The sequence below is a fragment of the Electrona antarctica genome (assembly GCF_951216825.1).
Source record: "Electrona antarctica genome assembly, chromosome: 6".
In the NCBI taxonomy this organism is placed as follows: domain Eukaryota; kingdom Metazoa; phylum Chordata; class Actinopteri; order Myctophiformes; family Myctophidae; genus Electrona; species Electrona antarctica.
In genome coordinates, this window is record NC_136811.1 from 54,291,471 (window position 1) to 54,315,114 (window position 23,644).

Here is a 23,644-nt window from a genome sequence, read left to right on the forward strand (position 1 = left end):
GTCAACATAAACAGTGCAACAAAAACAAAATACAGCCAGAGGGATATGTGATGTGTCTTTCTGCCAGGAAACAGGCACAATAGTGGCTTATAGAGGGAAATGAGGGCTAAAATATTTACATACGTATTGTTTTAAAACTAGGCTGAATGTTACCTATAGTGCACCGTCCTTTAACTACGCTGTTAGTTATTCATTAAAAGTGGCAAGATAAAATAATGCAAGACATTGGGGTGTGTGTGTGGGGGGGGGGGCACACTACTTTGGGTATCATGTTTCTTTTTTCATGAATTAATTGAATTCATTCATTCATTGTCTCCACCAGGCCGAAGGCATGGGGATAGAGTATGTTTTGCACTCTGTCCGTGTGTGTGTGTGTGTGTGTGTGTGTGTGTGTGTGTGTGTGTGTGTGTGTGTGTGTGTGTGTGTGTGTGTGTGTGTGTGTGTGTGTGTGTGTGTGTGTGTGTGTGTGTGTCCGTCCGTCCGTCTGTTACCAGCTACTCTCCGGCCCTGTCAATGCCAAATTTTGCACACACACTCCCTGGATGCCAACGATGAACCTCTGCCCCAAATTTTCCAGAACGGCCACCAGGAGGCCGACTTTTGAAAAACACATTTTTTGATATTACTCCTCCAGATTCTGTCCAAACATTCCGCAAATCGTTACAAACTATCTCTATAGGCATGTGTTCGAGGTGGATCTGTCCGATATTTCAGATTCCATCCTAATTGGCTAACATTGGCTTTCAAAGTTTGCAGGATTGGCCCATTTTGAACAAAAAGCCCCAAATCATGAACGCAGCGTGCAATTTACGTGAAATCTTTCACAGACTTTCCTACTAGGCTGAGGAATATATCCCACCCTTTTCACATTGGTTATAGCGCCACCAACAGGTGGATTTTTGCTAAACAAATTTTTTGAACAAAATGCCTCAAATCATCCAATTGCCATCCAAGGCGTAAGATGAAATCTCACCCTTTTCACATTGGCCCATTATAGCGCCACCAGGAGGCCACAACCTGATCTGCCCTGGTGGAGACCTGTGCCGAGGGGCACTTTTTCTAGTTAATTTATATGTGCTTTGGCCTTGGTAAATACATGTCCATGGGATTAGTGGAGGGTTCAAAACCACTGTCAAAGAGAAATTACTCAGCCCCTGTAAAGTCTCCTCCCCCTCGATTTCTCTATAGGTCTACTGTTCACATATTCTTATTTCTCTATAGGTCTACTGTTCACATATTCTTATTTCTCTATAGGTCTACTGTTCACATATTCTTATTTCTCTATAGGTCTACTGTTCACATATTGATTTCTCTATAGGTCTACTGTTCACATATTCCCTTTTTTCTATAACTGTGTATTTGCTAATTATGCTTTTTTCCTCTTCTTATTCTTTTTTTTGCATAGCAGTGTACAGTATATTTGATGAATTGAAAATGGGGGACCCTGATGTAAACAAGTGCCTTTTCTGGTTTGACAGTTTTTCTATTGACCTGTATACCTTCCTATAGCTATAGCTAGTATACCTATTCTAAATGGTAAATGGTAAATGGTGCATTTATATAGCGCCTTTATCCAATGCGCTTTACATTCACCCATTCACACACACATTCATACACCGATTGCGGCGGAAGCCATGCAAGGTACCAACCAGCACATCGGGAGCAATTTGGTGTTCAGTGTCTTGCCCAAGGACACTTCGACATGTAACCAGGAGGAGCCAGGATTCGAACCGCCGACCCATGGATCATTGGACGACCTGCTCTACCTCTTGAGCCACAGTCGCCCCATTCTGCAATCTGTTGATAAAATTGACTAAAAAACCAATTGTCTGCCTGATGAGCACTTGCGGTGGACGACAGAGGGGCCGTACTCCTCGTACTCCTGCTTGCTGATCCAATGCGGCTGGAAGGCGGTGAGAGAAGCCAGGATGGAGCCGCCGATCCACACAATGTAGTTCGCCTTAGGATCAGGTATGACCTGCATGGGGAGTATGGGGATGAATCTTGTGATTTTTAGTTGACTGTCTAAAACTAGACTAACACTAAAACCTTTCCAGATGACTAAAACAAAATGGAAACTACATAGAAATGTGCTGTCAGAATCAGCACTAACACGCAGTCTCCAATTATCAGCACCTAAAAAACATAGTTTACATCTGATGTTTGGACTTAAAGCTGTAGGAAATACTTGCCATTAATATAGTGGTTGCAAAGGTATAGTATGAATTGATTGCCTGAGTCCTGTGTTGGGATGAAGCTTGTTAGTTTTTATTGATAACGATCACCGTATCGATCAGGTTTATCTTTTCGAGCATTTTCTATTCTTTTGAGGAAAGACGGAAGACAAAGTATCTTTTACTATGGCCTTCGAATACAGTAGGCTACTTTTCTAACAGATGGAAGGCAATTATTGACCTTTTTACTTTTGGAAAATAATATTGAAGAAACGGTTAACTGGTTAATATGTGTATACATCATTTTGAAAGTGTAATTTGGACTCCCAGAAAACGGAAGGAGGACACCCTCTCCACACAGTCCCCAAGGAGGACACCCTCTCCACACAGTCCCCAAGGAGGACACCCTCTCCACACAGTCCCCAAAGAGGACACCCTCTCCACACAGTCCCCAAGGAGGACACCCTCTCCACACAGTCCCCAAGGAGGACACCCTCTCCACACAGTCCCCAAGGAGGACACCCTCTCCACACAGTCCCCAAAGAGGACACCCTCTCCACACAGTCCCCAAGGAGGACACCCTCTCCACACAGTCCCCAAGGAGGACACCCTCTCCACACAGTCCCCAAGGAGGACACCCTCTCCACACAGTCCCCAAGGAGGACACCCTCTCCACACAGTCCCCAAAGAGGACACCCTCTCCACACAGTCCCCAAGGAGGACACCCTCTCCACACAGTCCCCAAGGAGGACACCCTCTCCACACAGTCCCCAAGGAGGACACCCTCTCCACACAGTCCCCAAGGAGGACACCCTCTCCACACAGTCCCCAAGGAGGACACCCTCTCCACACAGTCCCCATTGATGACAGAACGGAAGGAGGACACCCTCTCCACACAGTCCCCATTGATGAACAGGAAGGAGGAACAGGAAGGAGGACGCCTCTCCACACAGTCCCCATTGGAGGAGGACACCCTCTCCACACAGTCCCCATTGGAGGAGGACACCCTCTCCACACAGTCCCCATTGGAGGAGGACACCCTCTCCACACAGTCCCCATTGATGACAGCGGTGGAATGTCTGTTTTCCTCCTCCTGTAGTCTATGACCAGCTCCTGGTGATGTGATGTGTTTTGATGTGATGTGATGTGTTTAGGAGCAGGTTGTTCTCTCTGCACCACTGTGTCAACTGCACCACCTCATCCCTGTAGTCTATGACCAGCTCCTGGTGATGTGATGTGTTTCGATGTGATTTGATGTGTTTAGGAGCAGGTTGTTCTCTCTGCACCACTGTGTCAACTGCACCACCTCATCCCTGTAGTCTATGACCAGCTCCTGGTGATGTGATGTGTTTTGATGTGATTTGATGTGTTTAGGAGCAGGTTGTTCTCTCTGCACCACTGTGTCAACTGCGCCACCTCATCCCTGTAGGCAGACTTTGCTACTACTGTGGTATCAATAAGCTTGTTGTGTTTTTTTGGGGGGGTATGGGGTATCGAGCACCATCCCTAGTCCTGTGGTGGGAGTTCCAGTGACCCCCACCAAATGACCGGAACTACTTAAAATGATGCTAAAGACCAGTATACTCGTCTTAAGCTGTATTATATGAGTAAAAAAAGGTCTCGGGAGGACAGGGACTTCAAGACATCCCGTTAGAGGCTACTTTAAAGTAAAAATATCACTTGAATTCCTATGACCCATTTGGCTGGCCAGTTGAAATGTTAAAGCCAATAATCTCAGTTTCACCACCTTGAGCGTAGAATTGCACTCTGGCATTGCAGGGCAGTGCACATGCACACAGTTATAAATAGATATGTGACTGTCTGTCCTCGTACCTTGACCTTCACGGTGGAAGGAGCGAGAGCAGTAATCTCCTTCTGCAGGCGGTCAGCGAAGCCTGGTAACATGGTGGTGCCTCCACACAGCAATATGTTTTCATACATTTCCTTACGGAGGTCAATGTCACACTTCATGATGCGGTTGTAGGTCATCTCATGGATCCCCTGCACGGACTCCATACCTGAGCAGGAGAGACAGAGAGAGGCACAGAGTCATGTAATCTGTATCCAGGGACATACTGTACAGTATACTAGTAACTACAGTACCAATTCCCTGACCCCCTCCCTCTAAAAATGCAGATCACTTACATATTTTAAAACAGGCCTAAAGATCCTCCGTTCAGCAGGTCCAAGGGAGAGGAAATTATCCTTCCCCCTTAAAGGAGAATTCCATACTAGAAGGCTTTCGTATACCTTTCTTTGTAGTTGTTACGTCCCCACCAAAGAGGTCCAGGTGTTTTTTTGTGCAAAAACCCCTTATTGGCTATTTCCCCTACTATAAGCCCTACATGAATTGCATTGAATTGAATGGGAATTGAATGGGGCTATGGGGTGTTGTGCTTATTCGCTTATTTCCATCGAAATAAGTAGTAAAGTGTGCCGCTTGGGATATTATTTACATTATGAAGAGAGTATATATACAAAAAAATAATAATTTTGAGCGATGGAAATAAGCGAATTAGCACAACACCCCATAGCCCCATTCAATTCAATGCAATTCATTTACGGCTTATGGTAGGGGAAATAGCCAATAAGGAGCTTTTGCACCAAATAACACCTGGACCTCTTTGGTGGGGACATAACAACTACAAATAAAGGTAAGAAAGCATTCTAGTATGGAATTCTCCTTTAAACATATGATCACCCCCCCCCCCTTCTCTTTTCCCCACTCTGTAGGCTACATATTATTTGGATTTTTGTTGTTTGATGATATTGAATTTTGTTGTTATTCTTTCATGTTATGTCTATGAATTGCTTGTATAGGGCCTAAATGGAAACAAGACCGCAAGGAAATGACTGTTGCTGTTTCCTACAACCAGCTTTTTGTTACCGTCCACAAACTTCGTCTTAGACAAACATTAAATTCCCATTGACAATGAATGGAGAAGAGTTACGCCATATAGTGTCTGAGCACATAGGCATGATGCCTATTTTACGTCATGACACCCCTCTTCTGTCCCTCCATCCCCCTACCCATCTGTCCCTCCATCCCCCTACCCACCTGTCCCTCCATCCCCCTACCCATCTGTCCCTCCATCCCCCTACCCATCTGGCCTGGCTAATAAGCCAGACTCAAATCACAAGTCGTGTGGTAATTGGTCAGAGCTACTGTCAGTCAAAGGTCTCAAGCATTGAATGTCACTGTACCAAAGCCCGCCCATATTGCATACCGTGTCCCGATTGGCCACACCAGTTCTCTGGTGTAGGAAATGGGCGTACAATTGAGCCTCTCCAGACCGTAATCCGCCGGCAGGCAATTTTTTTTTGGCAACGGCTGATTCGGTCTGGCTTATTAGCCAGGCTACTACCCATCTGAAACTCTTGCTTATAGTAGCATGCCATGTTGGGGTCGTGTGGGTGGGTTTATATATTAGCATGTTGGGGTCGTGTGGGTGGGTGTGTATATAGTAGCATGTTGGGGTCGTGTGGGTGGGTGTGTATATATTAGCATGTTGGGGTCGTGTGGGTGGGTGTGTATATTGTAGCATGTTGGGGTCGTGTGGGTGGGTGTGTATATAGTAGCATGTTGGGGTCGTGTGGGTGGGTGTGTATATATTAGCATGTTGGGGTCGTGTGGGTGGGTGTGTATATTGTAGCATGTTGGGGTCGTGTGGGTGGGTGTGTATATTGTAGCATGTTGGGGTCGTGTGGGTGGGTGTGTATATTGTAGCATGTTGGGGTCGTGTGGGTGGGTGTGTATATTGTAGCATGTTGGGGTCGTGTGGGTGGGTGTGTATATTGTAGCATGTTGGGGTCGTGTGGGTGGGTGTGTATATTGTAGCATGTTGGGGTCGTGTGGGTGGGTGTGTATATTAGCATGTTGGGGTCGTGTGGGTGGGTGTGTATATTAGCATGTTGGGGTCGTGTGGGTGGGTGTGTATATTAGCATGTTGGGGTCGTGTGGGTGGGTGTGTATATTAGCATGTTGGGGTCGTGTGGGTGGGTGTGTATATTAGCATGTTGGGGTCGTGTGGGTGGGTGTGTATATTAGCATGTTGGGGTCGTGTGGGTGGGTGTGTATATTGTAGCATGTTGGGGTCGTGTGGGTGGGTGTGTATATAGTAGCATGTTGGGGTCGTGTGGGTGGGTGTGTATATTGTAGCATGTTGGGGTCGTGTGGGTGGGTGTGTATATTGTAGCATGTTGGGGTCGTGTGGGTGGGTGTGTATATTGTAGCATGTTGGGGTCGTGTGGGTGGGTGTGTATATTGTAGCATGTTGGGGTCGTGTGGGTGGGTGTGTATATTAGCATGTTGGGGTCGTGTGGGTGGGTGTGTATATTGCATTATTAGCATGTTGGGGTCGTGTGGGTGGGTGTGTATATTGCATTATTAGCATGTTGGGGTCGTGTGGGTGGGTGTGTATATTGTAGCATGTTGGGGTCGTGTGGGTGGGTGTGTATAGTAGCATGTTGGGGTCGTGTGGGTGGGTGTGTATAGTAGCATGTTGGGGTCGTGTGGGTGGGTGTGTATAGTAGCATGTTGGGGTCGTGTGGGTGGGTGTGTATAGTAGCATGTTGGGGTCGTGTGGGTGGGTGTGTATAGTAGCATGTTGGGGTCGTGTGGGTGGGTGTGTATAGTAGCATGTTGGGGTCGTGTGGGTGGGTGTGTATAGTAGCATGTTGGGGTCGTGTTGGTGGGTGTGTATAGTAGCATGTTGGGGTCGTGTGGGTGGGTGTGTATAGTAGCATGTTGGGGTCGTGTGGGTGGGTGTGTATAGTAGCATGTTGGGGTCGTGTGGGTGGGTGTGTATAGTAGCATGTTGGGGTCGTGTGGGTGGGTGTGTATAGTAGCATGTTGGGGTCGTGTGGGTGGGTGTGTATATTGTAGCATGTTGGGGTCGTGTGGGTGGGTGTGTATATTGTAGCATGTTGGGGTCGTGTGGGTGGGTGTGTATATAGTAGCATGTTGGGGTCGTGTGGGTGGGTGTGTATATAGTAGCATGTTGGGGTCGTGTGGGTGGGTGTGTATATTGTAGCATGTTGGGGTCGTGTGGGTGGGTGTGTATAGCTTATAGTAGCATGTTGGGGTCGTGTGGGTGGGTGTGTATATTGTTGGGGTCGTGTGGGTGGGTGTGTATATTGTAGCATGTTGGGGTCGTGTGGGTGGGTGTGTATATTGTTGGGGTCGTGTGGGTGGGTGTGTATATTGTTGGGGTCGTGTGGGTGGGTGTGTATATTGTTGGGGTCGTGTGGGTGGGTGTGTATATTGTTGGGGTCGTGTGGGTGGGTGTGTATATTGTTGGGGTCGTGTGGGTGGGTGTGTATATTAGCATGTTGGGGTCGTGTGGGTGGGTGTGTATATTAGCATGTTGGGGTCGTGTGGGTGGGTGTGTATAGTAGCATGTTGGGGTCGTGTGGGTGGGTGTGTATAGTAGCATGTTGGGGTCGTGTGGGTGGGTGTGTATAGTAGCATGTTGGGGTCGTGTGGGTGGGTGTGTATAGTAGCATGTTGGGGTCGTGTGGGTGGGTGTGTATATTGTAGCATGTTGGGGTCGTGTGGGTGGGTGTGTATATAGTAGCATGTTGGGGTCGTGTGGGTGGGTGTGTATATTAGCATGTTGGGGTCGTGTGGGTGGGTGTGTATATAGTAGCATGTTGGGGTCGTGTGGGTGGGTGTGTATATTGTAGCATGTTGGGGTCGTGTGGGTGGGTGTGTATAGCTTATAGTAGCATGTTGGGGTCGTGTGGGTGGGTGTGTATATTGTTGGGGTCGTGTGGGTGGGTGTGTATATTGTAGCATGTTGGGGTCGTGTGGGTGGGTGTGTATATTGTTGGGGTCGTGTGGGTGGGTGTGTATATTGTTGGGGTCGTGTGGGTGGGTGTGTATATTGTTGGGGTCGTGTGGGTGGGTGTGTATATTGTTGGGGTCGTGTGGGTGGGTGTGTATATTGTTGGGGTCGTGTGGGTGGGTGTGTATATTAGCATGTTGGGGTCGTGTGGGTGGGTGTGTATATTAGCATGTTGGGGTCGTGTGGGTGGGTGTGTATATTGTGGGTGGGTGTGTATATTGTTGGGGTCGTGTGGGTGGGTGTGTATATTGTTGTGTATATTGTTGGGTGTGTATATTGTTGGGGTCGTGTGGGTGGGTGTGTATATTGCATATGCATAGATATATATTTATCTTCATCATGCATTGCTTGCTGTACCGATTGTTCCTAATCTATTATACTTGGTTCTTCCAACATACTCATTACTTATTTATTATTATGTATTTATTATCCTGTATATATTACTGTATACTGTACATTTTTCTGTATTTATTCTCTCATTGCTGCATTACTGTATAGAGCGTCGCAGTCCTGCCCCCTTTCATGACAACGCCAGGCCCAGGAAATGAATCACAATGCATTTTTCCCATAGACATTTCAAAAAGTATTTATTTAAAGACCTTTTAAGCGTCGTACGAAGCCAACTCGAGTCGTGACAAATCATGACAACACACACAATATTTTGGACCAAACAAATAATTACATAGAAGAAAAACAACAAAAAAAGTGTTGTAACCTGCCGTTTATTTCTACTTTCTAATTCTTTGTTCGGCCCAAAAAATTGTGTTTGTTGTCATGATTTGTCACTACAACAGTTGGCTTTGTACGACACTTAAAAGGTCTTTAAATAAATACTTTTTGAAATGTCTATGAGGAAAATGAACGGAGAATCATTTCCTGGGCCCTGGTAGGGGGCGGGACTGCGACGCTCTATTGCACTTCTGGCTAGACGCCACTTTTCTTTTCATTGTCAAAGTATTTGTATACTGCAGTGCAGTGACAATACATTTAATCTAATCTAAATCCAATGATGATGTACGATGATAAGATCGCCCCTCACTTCACACAGGTGTGATTTTTACAATTATGTTCAATAAACTATTCAATCAATAAAAAAAAAATTGACAATTTGGTTCCATTTGTACACTCTCAGAGTTACTGTTATGGTCTTATGTGTTTCTGGTAATATTATTCTCCACTCATGTTGTACTGTATGTCTGTGGCAAAAATAGAATTTTGACAAAAATGTCCACCACAACCCAGCATGGCAATGACCCCTGAAAAAAAGCACGTAAACAATCAGACAGACAAAGCAAGAGACACACAATATAAGCTAAGGGACTGGCTGGACACAGGTGAAGATGATAAACAACTAGAAAAAGTGCCCCTCGGGGCACAGGTCTCCACCAAGGCAGGTCAGGTTGTGGCTTCCTGGTGGCGCTATAATAGGCCAATGTGAAAAGGGTGCCATTTCTTCATACGCATTTGATGGCAATTGGATGATTTGAGGCATTTTGCAATGTGTTCCAAAAATGTGTTTTGCAAAAATCAACCTGTTGGTGGCGCTATAACAGGCCAATGTGAAAAGGGTGGGATATATTCCTCAGCCTAGTAAGAAAATGTGTGAAAGATTTCACGTAAATTGCACGCTGCGTTCATGATTTGAGGCTTTTGTTCAAAACGGGGCAATCTTGCAAACTTTGAAAGCCAATTATAGCCAATTAGGATGGAATATGAAATATCGGACAGATCCGACTTGAGCACATGACTATAGAGATACTGTGTAACGATTTGTGAGATTTTTGGACAGAATCTGGAGGAGTAATATCAAAAAATGTGTTTTACAAAAGTCGGCCTCCTGGTGGCGCTATAAAAGGCAGATGCGGAAAATGCAGGTCAAAGGTTTGTCCTTGGGCTCTAGGGAGTGTGCATGCAACGTTTCACGCAGATCGGTGCAGTTTTAGGTAAAAAAGGTGAAAAGCTGCCTCATGGTGGCGCTATAACAGGCTGTTCTGGAAAATGTGGGGCAGAGGTTCATCGTTGGCATCCAGGGAGTGTGTGTGCAAAGTTTGGCATCGACCGGGTTAACGGTGCCAGAGATTAGTTGGTAACAGACGGACAGAAGGACGGACACACACACACACACACACACACACACACACACACACGGACGGAGTGCAAAAAAAACATACTCTCTCCCCATGCCTTCGGCCTGGTGGAGACAATAATTACAGGATGACATGAAATAATACAGGGTACAGACACCAACAAGACCAGACAGGAACAACTAAGGACATCACTTCAAAATAAAGGCAGTAGGCATTGCTATCCATATGCTGTAGCATCATTGGTACTGTACTGTACTGTACTGTACTGTACTGTACTGTACTGTACTGCCCTGCACTGCACTGCACTGCACTGCACTGCACTGCACTGCACTGCACTGTACTGTACTGTACTAACCAATGATAGAGGGCTGGAAGAGGGCCTCAGCGCAGCGGAACCTCTCGTTGTCCATGGTGATCACCTGACCATCAGGCAGCTCGTAGCTCTTCTCCAGTGAGGAAGAGGAGGCAGCGTTCTGCATCTCCTGGTCAAAGTCCAGTGCCACATAGGACGCTTTCTCCTTCATCTGATACACCAGCCCACGCTCCTCTGTAGAGGAAGAGAGTACGGAGATATTTACATTCTCCAATGAATGGTTTTAGGGCTGTCTGAAATGGGTCTAATTATGCTTTAAAGGCTGAATGCATTTTTACTACAGGACTTATCAGGAGGAAATTATGTAAAAAAAATAATATTATTTTGTCTTGAGATGTGAGTGCAGCTGGACGCGCCTGCCAGTTTGTTCTGTACCAGTCACTTGAGAAAAAAGAACAACAAAAAATCTGGTCTCGGTCTCACCTCCCGTCGGTCTCCAATTGAACTCGACCCCCTCCCACACTTCGTCTTGACTCGGACTCGCTTTAGGTGGACTCGACTACAACACTATCCTGTACCCTGCGCCATCCCACACCAGCATAATGAGCAGGGGTTAGGCGAGTCCTACGTGTGAGTGGTCAATTCCCACCATATGAGTCATACAAATGGATACATACATACCGGCAGTGATTCCATAGCCTCTATCCGTGAGCATCTGCATCATATAATCAGTGAGCTTCCTGCCTGCCAGGTCCAGCTTTTTGATGGCATGAGGCACAACGAGACACTTTTTGACAGGCACAGCGTGGTTCACTTAGACCCCGTCTAAGGCCCAGGCTACACGTATATGGATCTTTTGCAAAACGCACATTTTTGTGTATGTTTGGGCCTTTCAGCCACACGCAAACGGCGTTTTCGGCCACTCAAACGGAGGTTTTTGGAAACGGATAAATAAGTGAAGATTTTCGAAAATATCCGGGATCAGTGGAGCTGTGTAGTCATGTGAAACATGAGAAACGATGATGTCACCGCTCAGCGCATATCATTTTTGAGTGGTGTAAACCACTCCTACAACTGGCTTTGTTAGTCTGTCTGTCTGTCTGTCTGTCTGTCTGTCTGTGCAAAAAAAATGAGCATGGTTGATGCTGATTGGTTGATGCTGATTTCATTATGTCAGACATTACATCATGTGTTGAGTACTCGTTGAGTACTCGTTGAGTACTCGTCAACTGAAGTCATTGAATTTGAGAAAGAAATCACAACTCATGAACTGACTTTGAAAGAGAAGTTTGACGCTGATTTTGGCCCTATTGAACAATCTATAAAAGAGACTGCGCGCCGCTATAAAGAGTATCTACACGGCATTAAGCTGTCCAAATACAAGCGAGATACAGAAGATTACATGACAAATCAAGTCTACGACTGGGACACCAAGATTGAGGAAGAGGCCAGCCAGCCCATTGAGCCCATCGCTACCAGCTCCCAACAACCAGCACCAACTTTACGCACCAACCAGCAGCGCGCACAGCAGCAGCAGCAGCACAGCTCAAACTCATCTCGCCACCAGCAGAGAGAGCCTGTGCAGTCTGACAGCGACTTCACCCTCGACAGCGATTCCAGCCAGCACTCCCGCGAACAGCCTTTTTTAGGACAACGCAAGAGGTTCAACGGACGAAAAGGAAATGCAGGAGGGGGAAGAGGTCACGCCAACACCGGGAACGCTGGGAAGCGCCCGTGGACGCGCAGTCAGAAACGGTAATCAATATATCCTCAAAGGAACTGTCTACTGACCAAATGAACGTATTATCCAAGGGTCTATCTTTTGTTCCTAAAAGAGGAATAAATGTGTTTGGCCTTAAAGTGGACTTGTTTAAGTGCTTTAGACAGATCAAACTGAGACATTTCTTTAAAAACAATGATACCGTGACCAGCGCACCTGCCTCGTCCTTCAGACCAAAAAGTAGATTTAGTCCAAATGTCTCTAACGCTTCTATTAATACATTTTGTCGCTTAGTAGATCAAGACATTCTGCACACTGTAACTCAACCATATCGTGTTTCCCATAATTTATCAACTGCAGAGAAAACGGCATTAAAGCAACTTATGGACTCTAAAGACTTGGTTATTAAACCTGCCGACAAGGGAGGGGCTATTTGCATCCAAGATGCTGCCAAATATAAAGCAGAAATTCTCTCCCAACTGTGTAATGACAACGTCTATAAGAAATTGAAATCTGACCCAACTAACTCATTTCAGAGTATTGTTTTATCCTACTTAGAAGAGGCTAAATTGAAAGGTTGGATCTCTAAACCGGAATTTGATTTTCTACATAACCAGCACCCAATTCGACCTGTTTTCTATACCCTACCCAAGATACATAAATCCTTAGAAAACCCTCCAGGTCGGCCTATTGTGGCCCAGACCGACTCCTTGCTGTCTCCACTATCTGCTTTTGTTGATTCCCATATTAAGTCTTTTGCACAATCCCTACCATCTTATATTAAAGACTCTACAGACTTTATTAATAAGATATCCAGTATTCAAAATATCCCAGATGATGCTTTACTAGTAACTTTGGATGTGACAAGTTTGTATACTAATATTCCACATGACGGCGGCCTTGAAGCTTTAAAGTTCTTTCTGTTGCATCGAGACGATTCTATAAACCCCCCCAATGAGTTTATCATTGAGTTGGCACGCCTTGTCATGAAGTACAACTACTTTAAATTTGACAATGATTTTTATCTCCAGGTTTCGGGCACGAGCATGGGCTCAATTTGCGCCCCTAATTATGCAAACCTATATATGGGATATTTTGAACATACTTTTGTTTCCAACCCTGACATCAACACCCATTTGAAGAGAATTTTAAAATGGTACCGTTACATTGATGACATTTGCTGTATATACCAGGGTAATGTTGATGAACTTGATGATTTTTTGAAATTGCTAAATAGCTATGATTGCAATTTACAATTTACTATGGACCACAGTTTAGAGAAAGTACATTTTCTGGACATGTGGGTCATAAAAGGCAATGGAAGTCTATTCACTACACTATACAGAAAGGAGACCGATAGAAATACACTTCTCTTGGCTAGTAGTTTTCATCCTACACCCCTGAAAAGAGGTCTCCCTAAAAGCCAATTCTATAGACTAAGACGAGTGTGCCACTCTACTGAAGACTTTTGTGAGAAAGCCTCAGATATGCGAGAAAGGTTTGTGCAACGTGGCTACCCGACCACTTGGGTGGATCAAGCTTATAATGCAGCGCTCCACAAGCCTCGTTCCGAATTACTAACTACCAGCAATAAGACCGAAAAGAAATTCTCAGTGACCTGTATCACAACATATTCGCCCCACTCGCAAGCCATTAAATCTGTTTTTAAAAAACACTGGCACATTCTACAGTCGGACCCTGAACTAACCACTGCCTTTCGTGATCTTCCTCTGTTTGTTTTTAAACGTGACCGCAATCTGAGAGACAATCTTGTCAATGCATATTTTGCACAAAACGAACCACAGTCCAGCCAAACACGCCTTTGCCCCTTACCTAAAGGAAACTACCGGTGTGGCCGCTGTGCACAGTGTAATAACACTGTTAAATTGATGCACTTTAGGCACCCACACACAGGGAAAAAGTTTCCCATAAAAAGCGTCATCACCTGTGATAGCACCCATGTTATCTATTTAATTACATGCCCCTGCGGACTGGCATATGTCGGTAAAACCACCCGAAAATTAAAAGAACGCATGAGTGAGCACAAGAGCTCAATCCGCAGGAACAACAGAGAATATCCTGTCGCTGTTCATTTTAATGACCTAAAGCATGACATATCCTCTTTTAGATTTCAGGGGATAGAACAAGTCCAAATGCCACCCAGAGGTGGCGACCTTGACCTCATGCTAAAAAGAAGAGAAACATTCTGGATCTTTACATTGCAAACCCTGGCCCCTAAGGGTCTTAATGATGAATTCACACTTAACATTATGCTGTGATTTATCATGCGTTGATTGGATGGACTGCCTTTATATATTTGTGCTTTTATTTTTTGTACTCTTGTGGCTTCTCTATAATATTGTATTCTCAATGTGTGTTTTAAACTTTTGGGTCCACTAATTTGACTTTTCTTGTCTTTTAGATATTGAAGACCTGGATGACTTACACTGTCATATGATCCTTTGTTCTTTAGTGATGCCCTGACCCTGATACATTGTTGTATTTTGTTTTATGGGATTGCATACACCTTTTCTCTATTTAGGGTGGGTTCAATATGGTTTTAAGGGGAGTGTCTTAAGGGTTCTGGTTATCTGTGCAGCCAATGACCTGCATCTCCATGACCTTCTTACTGGGGGTGTGGTCTATAAATGTTTGGTGGTTATTGTGTCCTGTATTGTCTGTCCTGATGAAGGTCGAATAGACCGAAACGTTGAATAAAGAGCAACATTTCTGGCAAGTTTTCTGACAGTGTGCGGGACCCTTCTTTGTTTTTCAAAGATACCTTTTTAAGACATTACATCAGAACACAGCTGATCAGGCTATATAATACCTTACACCACTCAGTTCACACGGGTGTGATTTTTACTATAATTAGGTGAGAAATGTAGCTTGTGCCTGCATGGAAACTACACGGATATCAATCCGATTGTTCATGTTTATATATCACTGTTAAAGGGTCACTTCACCCCTGACACAACCTGATCTTATTTTAATGATGTTTAGGACACTAGAAACACTTTTCCTGGGTTTTTGTGTGCGCAATCCCTGTTTTCAGATATCCTGGTCAAGAATTCATTTTATCTACGTCAGAATGCTCATGGCCCCTCCCCTCCGGACTACAACAGTCTAACCTCGCGTCACCTTAGAGTATGCGCGTCACCTACACACGGCTACACCTACACCTGAAGACAGCCCAGAGGGGTGTCCCTAGTCTCTACTCCGTTCCACCTACAACCCCAATCCACCCCCACCGATGCATTCCTCAGATTGTTTGTTTGTGTATTATCATGGCGTCTGCAGTGCAGAGTGATACAGATAGCACTCCATGGACAATATTTATTTGAACCGGAATACACAGAAGATCAACCCCAGCGCAGCTGAAACGAGCATGCATCAAGTAAGTATTTCTGTAGCCCTGAAACATGATTGTCATAAGAGCGTCATGTAAACCATGGCTAGGTATTTCTGCAAAGTGTAAACATGATGTAAACTTGCATAATCTAGCAATCGATTGCTTTAATGTGAGAGTTTTATAAAGTTAGGGTAGTAGCTATGCTATGTATGTGTATAGTTCATAGTTCAGACTGTTCAGAGTGTCGTAGTACGTAGACTTGTTTCAAGATTCCAGTTCATAGACGCAGCCATGTTCTATCCTATCGTTACGTTGGAAATAGAAGGTCTACAAGCTCACAGCGCATCGCGGATTCGACACTTTGTGAGCTTGTAGGTCTGTTATTTTCGGTGCACCAACGTCATGCATGCAACATGTATAAATCAGGCTTCACGTCGGATAGATGATGATGGCCATATTGTTTTCATTTACAGGAGTCAGGACTGGAGGACAGACAATACGGATGTCGTTTTCAGCCAAACGTGAGAGGAACTGCTGCATCGGAGGGAAGAGTTGTGTTCACCTTATAAATAAGAACATTCCCTTTTCCAAGCCTTCATGTCATCATTTCAAAACTTGGAAAACAGCTATAATGAAGTTATCTAATAAAACGTTTACATGATGTACACCTGCTTGCTGCTCATTGACTATTTATGTAAAGAATGAAAAAAGGTTGCACCCCAAATTCCATCTAGTGTTCATTTGAACGATTTAATTTGGCAGAAATGGCATATTGCATAACGTGTTGTACATTCTCTTCATGTAATCATTTTGCTGGGGATTGCTTACCATACAGTTGAACTACAGTAAAACATAATGTAACAATATCCACTAATTAAAAGCATGATGATGACACGTGGTTACAATGTTACAGTGAAACATGTTCTCTGAAATTATTTAGAGTCGCACATGAATATGAAATGTAGGCTACGTTTTGTTTTATTATAAAATGCATTATATCTCCCTTCAATATCAATCACAGACTTTCTTCATGGTGTGGGAATGACGAAACAATTGAGGAAAAACACGTTTGTTTAGTGATACTATGCTAATTTATATATATTTAGTTTGCTTTGCTATAAAAAGCTACATGACCATTTTCAACCGTAACGCAGACAGCATCGATGCGCAGCCGCATCGGCTCTGTCTAATTCCTGAAGAGTGAATACTTTCTTCCAAAACAAATCTAATGTCCAACCGTTTACTGGTTCAAGAAAAAGGAGAAGCAGACTTCACGTTGTACAAGAAAGAACACATGGCTTCATGTCGATGTCGTGTTGTTTAGTCATCCACTCGAAAAAGGCTAGCAAAAAGTGGTTTGTTATTATTCTTGCAAAAATGCACCCGCAGTGAAGGTTGCCAGTTCTTTGACTTTGTGAGAGAAATAAGCAACCATGTCCATGCAAAGTGCAAACAAGCCTCAAAACAATATGCACATACATTTTTGGTTATTTATATTATGTGCCTATTAGGCACATAAGCCGGCTATTTAAAAAAATAATCTTGAGTGGATAAAGTGCAAATGTGGAATATCTTTGAAACATTTTAACAACACATCTAATACAGGGCTCCATGGCACAAATTACGTGGAAAAATACAAATTAATTTGGGGGTCCTTGGCATGTTCATGGAGAACCACTGGTGTGAAAAACATTTGGATGAAAGCCCAAATATCAACTACATTTTAGAAACAAGTAAAAAAAAAGAAACATCAACCAGTGATTGTGAACCACCAATTTTTACAAGCAACAAAAATAAGCCCAAAGTTGCTTATAATAAGCAGACATGGCAACACTGGGTCACTTCCATGTGTATTTGTTGTTTGTAGAAAATGGGAGGATAAAGATCATAAAGTCACACCTACACGAAGCCTCCCCCTGAGGTACAGCGCAGCAAAGCATTATGGGCATTGTAGGAATTCAGCAATCCAGTCAACCCCTAGTCAAATACACAGACTTCATTATTTTTCTGGTCAAAGGGTGCAAATTTCAAATTGTGCTACTGTTATCTATTACAAATACCATTAACATTGAGTGACTGGATTTTCTTCCAGAGGTGAAGTGACCCTTTAACAACTTTAAAACTTATCATACAGGTATGTTGCATCAACTGCAGCGAGCAAAAGGCTCTGCTCTGCTGCATCCAATAATACATATATCAGCCTACTAGTCCAGTGCGGACTGGTGATGTCATATGTATTGGTGCCGAGTGCGAAGCTTGAACAGGTTGAATGGGTTAATTGCGGAGGACGCTACAGATAAACTGTGGATATTAACCTACCAATAAGGACCCAGGCCAAATGCCATTGCGCAGTACATCAAAGTGTGGTGTGTGCATAGCCGCATGTGAAACTATATTCTCGTGCAGTATTTTGCTCTCCATTTCATGGTCATGGTCATGGAGGGGAGAGAGAGAGAGATGTGTGAATGCAATATCGCATCAAATAACGTGGTTGGTGAGAAGAAAGTATACAGTGGGTCGCCATGCGCATCTCTCTCCTGTTTAGGTAATACAGGGCGCACCCTTGACTGCATTCCATTGTCACTGTGCCTGCATGCCGACAATGTGCGCGCGTGAACTTTTATTAGCCTACATTATAACGTGACATTTATTATACACCTGGAAAATATAGCCACTCTACAAGCTCACAACTGGTTGTGGACGGGACACTTATAGGTCTGACTCTGCTATGATTTTCTGTGCAGGACTTGCCAAGTCGCCAGAGCAATGGTAAAGTGTCTATCATTTTTAAATTATATGGAGAGAAAGGTCGAGAGTCGGGATTTGGAGATTTAGCATAGTGTGACATGTTGACAGACAATGAAAGAAACATGTTCCACTTCCACTCACAATTTAGGTGGCTTTTAAAATGCAGTACTTATTCCTTCATTAAAACCAAGTGTACATATAAAATCAAATACAGTATAATATAGCCTACAATTGAAACCTGCTACTGCAGTGATTTTATCCTGTGTTCAATGCATTTCTGCATTTGTGTGTGGACTCTCTGTCGTATGGGCAGGGATCTTTTCTAAAACGGAGGCCGAAAATATCCGTTTTGCAAAAGATCCATATACGTGTAGCCTGGGCCTTAGCCTCTCAGACAAAACTAAAGAATGTGTTGTTATCGTTGGAAAATAATTTGTCCACTATTTCATGCTGGAGGCCTACTGATGTGATACGAATAATGGATATTTTACATTCTGTAATTGTGTACGTAAATTTAAGTAATGCTATGTTTATGTTTATCAATAATTTAACTCTTGAGAGTGTAAAATTAAACCCAATGGACCTGTAAGGGTCCATTTGTTTTCATTTTAGACTCTCAAGAGTTAAAGATCTTATAAGGGTATGATTACCAACTCTCCATCATTTAGCTGGGCACCACCTTCAAGGACCACTGGTGGTCCCTGGACCACTTGTTGAAAACCACTGGGTTACATGGATTCTAGTCTTGTGTGGCCAGACTGTTGCCTCTTGCAATTTTCAAATGCTTTCGTCATACAGTCTGGAGAAATGGAAGCTCTGATCATGAGCAAATGATAAAGCGGAAGTGAAGTCTCCTCCCCACTCCACCGTTTCATCTTTACAGTCACGCAAATAATTCGTCCTAATATAAATCTAGACCATGGGTTAAGAGGGGCGGGACAACGGGCGGAGCTTGACAGAGTTTGAATCGGGCAACAGACGGAGTACATGCAAGAAGATTTACCTTCTATAACAGCGTAAGTATCGTTAAAAAAGGTTAAACGTTCTGTACTAGTATGTTCGCTCATTCTCTAAATCAGAAATTCAGAACAGTTATGTTTTTGTATTTGTAACTTTTATTTTAAGGTTGGTTCTTGTCTCTTTTCCTGTAACTCGCCTGCAGTGTCTCATTGTCATTGCTCTTACTGCCTGACGTATGTTATCTTTAATGCACATTATAAAAAGCACACTGTATCTGCAGGAATTCAACCTTTGGAACTAACATATCAGACCTTATACTTATCAGGGTTTTCACAGGGACGGATTAACCCCATGAGGGACCCTGGGCCGAAAATATACTGGGGGCCCCCATAGTGTGCGTGCGTTTTTATTTTTTCATCATCTTTTGACCTAAATTTAACAGAATCAACAGCCAATGAAGGGCCCCAGGAGGCCTTGTCAGGGCCTCAAACCCAGCACTGCGTGGTCCAGTTTCCCCAAAAGGACCCTGGGAGCTAATTAAGGGCCCCTGGGCCACGCCCCACCGGCCCAATGGCTAATTTGGCCCTGGGTTTCCACCTGAACCTGAATTCTAATTTAGTTAACAGTCCCTTTGAATCACATAATGAAATTAGTAGGCTAATGATATCAGAGGATGTCATTAACGTCAGTAACGTGATTAGCCCTATCACTTTATTGGCATTGCAGGGCTTACACCTCGCCTACACCACAGGGGCCGCCGGTGTCCCTTGTTTACGCCATGTGTCAATGTTTTTGTGTCTGCTGTGGAGGTGTAGATAGTATATCAATCCGATTGTTCATGTTTATATATCACTGTTAACAACTTTAAAACTTATCATATGTTGCATCAACCGCAGCGAGCAAAAGGCTCTGCTCTGCTGCATCCAATAATACATATATCAGCCTACTAGTCCAGTGCAGACTGGTGATTTAATTTGTATTGGTGCCGAGTGCGAAGCTTGAATAATAGGTTAATTGCGGACCGCTACAGATAAACTGTGGATATTAACCTACCAATAAGGACCCAGGCCAAATGACATTGCAGTACACCTGCAACAAGAAGTCTATGCGTGTTGTGTGCATATAGCCATGTGAAACTATATTCTTGTGCTGTACTTTGCTCTCCTTTTCATGGTCATGGTCATGGAAGGGAGAGAGAGGGGGTGCAGAGAGAGAGAGAGAGAGAGGTGTGAATGGTGAGAAGAAAGTATAGCCTACGTGAGTCGCCGTGCGCATATGGCTCTCTCCTGTTTAGGCAAAGGGCGCACCCTTGACTGCATTTGTCACTGTGCCTGCATGCCGACAATGCGTGCGTGTGAACTTTTATTAGCCTACATTATAACGTGACATATATTATACAGTGGTTGTGGACACTTCTATAGGTCTGACTCTGCTATTATTTTCTGTGCAGGACTTGCCAAGTCGCCAGAGCAATATTGGTAAAGTGTCTATCATTTTTGAGTGGTGCAACCACTCCCTTACGGAGCTATGTGTGTGTGTGTGGGTGGGTGGGTGATTGGGTATGAGCATGAAAACAGCATGGTTGTTTTTCACCTCCTGTGCGCAACCTAACACACACACAAACACACACGCACGTATTAACTGTATGCTTTCGGGTGTGAGTACAGTACAGTGACAGTACAGTACAGTGCAGTACAGTAGAGGGGCCGCCACACGGTAACTGTCATTTCGCAACCGTTTCGGTCTGGAACTCAACCCTCCCCCCTGTTCAATGCGTTTCTGCGTTTGTGTGTGGACTCGGATATCTCTGTCGTATGGGCAGAGATCTTTTCTAAAACGGAGGACGAAAATATCCGTTTAGCAAAAGTTCCTTATACGTGTAGCCTGGGCCTTAGTGTCCCATTGGCCGTATAGGTACGATGTACGTTGATAAGAGTGCCCCTCACTTCACACGGGTGTGATTTTGAATTATGTTATTCATGTCCTCAATGTTTTGCCTGATTCACTGCCTTTTTGTCTCCACCAGGCCGAAGGCATGGGGAGAGAGTATGTTTTGCACTCAGTCCGTGTGTCTGTGTGAGTGTGTTGTGTGTTGTGTGTTGTGTGTGTGTGTGCGTGTGTGTGTGTGTGTGTGTGTGTGTGTGTGTCCATCTGTCCGTCTGTCCGTCTGTGTACAGCTAATCTCCGGCACTGTTAACCCGGTCGATGCCAAATTTTGCACACACACTCCCTGGATGCCAACGATGAACCTCTGCCCCAAATTTTTCAGAACGGCCTGTTATAGCGCCACCAGGAGGCCGTTTTTTTTATATTACTCCTCCAGATTCTGTCCAAAAATCCCGTAAATCGTTACACACTATCTCTATAGTCATATGCTCAAGCCGGATCTGGCCGATATTTCATATTCCATCCTAATTGGCTAACATTGGCTTTCAAAGTTTGCAGGATTGGCCCGTTTTGAACAAAAAGCCTCAAATCATGAACACAGCGTGCAATTTACGTGAAATCTTTCATGGACTTTCCTACTAGGCTGATGGATATATCCCACCCTTTTCACATTGGCCTGTAATAGCGCCACCAACAGGTGGACTTTTGCAAAACACATTTTTGGAACAAAATGCCTCAAATCATCCAATTGCCATCCAAGGCGTAAGAAGAAATGGCACCCTTTTCACATTGGCTTATTATAGCGCCACCAGGAGGCCTCAACCTGCCCTGGTGGAGACCTGTGCCCCGAGGGGCACTTTATCTAGTTGCTATTATTGTCTCCACCAGGCCGAAGGCATGGGGAGAGAGTATGTTTTGCACTCCGTCCGTCCGTCCGTGTGTCCGTGTGTCCGTCCGTCCGTCTGTGAACAGCTAATCTCTGGCACCGTTGGCTTGATCGCAGCCATACTCTGCACACACACTCCCTGAATGCCAGAGCTGAACCTCTGCCCCAAAGTTTTCACATTGGCCTGTTATAGCGCCACCAGGAGGCCGCTTTGTGCAAAACAAATGTTTTGACAGTACACCTACAGATTTTGTCCAAACATTACGCAAATTGGTACACAGTCTCTCTAGAGCCATTCAACGAAACGGGTCTTTCAGATTTTTCAGACTCCATCCTGATTGGCTAAGATTGGCTTCCAAAGTTCGAAGGAGTGCTCCGTTTCAAACAAAATGCTGCAAATCATGAACACATGGTGTGATTTCCGTGAAATTTTGCACGCACATTCCCACTAGGTCGAGGAAGAAATGCTACTTGAATATTTTCAACTCAGCCTCATGGTGGCGCTATAACTGGCCGATTTGTGTTTTTACCTATAACTGCACCGATCTGTGTAAAACCATGTATGCACACTCCCTAGAGGCCAAGTAAAAACCTTTGCCTGGAATTTTTCACATCTGCTCTTTATAGCGCCACCAGGAGGCCGACATATGTAAAACACATTTTCTAATATTACTCCTTCAGATTTTATCCAAATTTCACGCAAATCGGTACACATGCTCTCCATAGTCATGTGATCATGTGATTTGTTTGATTTCGCATAATTATCCATCCTGATTGGCTACGATTGGCTTCTAAAGTTTTCAGGAGTAGCCCGTTTTGTACAAATCGCCACAACTCCGCAACGCAGCGTCCGATTGCGGTGAAACTGTGCATGCCTATTCCCACTACTAGGCTGAGGAAGAAATGCCACTTGACAGTTTTCAAATCAGCCTCATGGTGGCGCTACAACAGGCCAAGTCGCGTCACACACACACACACACACACACACACACACACACACACACACACACACACACACACACACACACACACACACACACACACACACACACACACACACACACGTTTATATTACTCCTAAACATTTTGCCAAACATCACACACAATCCTATCCTCCTGGTGGAGACCTGTGCCCAGAAGGGCACTTTTTCTAGTTTTAATGTTGTTTAATGCTTCTGCTTTTCTTTTTTCTTTATTGCTCTTTGAGCATTTCATGGCATGAAAGCTGCTATACAAATAAAGTGTATTATTATTATTATTATTATTATAACTCAGCGAGTTGTGCTTTTCCTCAATAAGCTCGGTTTATAAGGACAAATAATATTTTATTGTGCATATTTTATTCATGTCTCTCCCTTTCTCTCAGGTGGTCCATGTCTTCCATTTTGTGAACACTTGGGGTCTCTCAGCACTAAAACTACCATAAAGAAGTCATTACATGGTGTGTTACTTTAAACAACACTATCTGAAGACCAGTGTTGAAATACACTGTACTCACTGTCAGTATAGAGCGTCGCAGTCCCGCCCCCTACCATGGCCCAGGAAATGATTTTCCGTTCATTTTCCTCATAGACATTTCAGAAAATATTTATTTAAAGACGTTTACGCCGTGGACAAAGCCAACTCTTGTCGTGACAAATCATGACAACAAAAAACGGCAGGTTACAACAC

At 44.2% G+C, this 23,644-nt stretch overlaps 1 protein-coding gene across 1 annotated transcript; it reads right to left on the reverse strand.

Moving 5' to 3' along the window:
• Positions 1-1,813: 1,813 nt before the first annotated feature.
• On the reverse strand, positions 1,814-11,008 carry LOC306925161 (actin, muscle-like; the record flags this gene model as incomplete). Its single annotated transcript, XM_079503849.1, has 4 exons — positions 1,814-1,978; positions 4,008-4,192; positions 10,463-10,654; positions 10,999-11,008. 4 exons carry the CDS (start codon positions 11,006-11,008, stop codon positions 1,814-1,816), a joined length of 552 nt encoding a protein of 183 aa, XP_079359975.1.
• Positions 11,009-23,644: the final 12,636 nt, after the last annotated feature.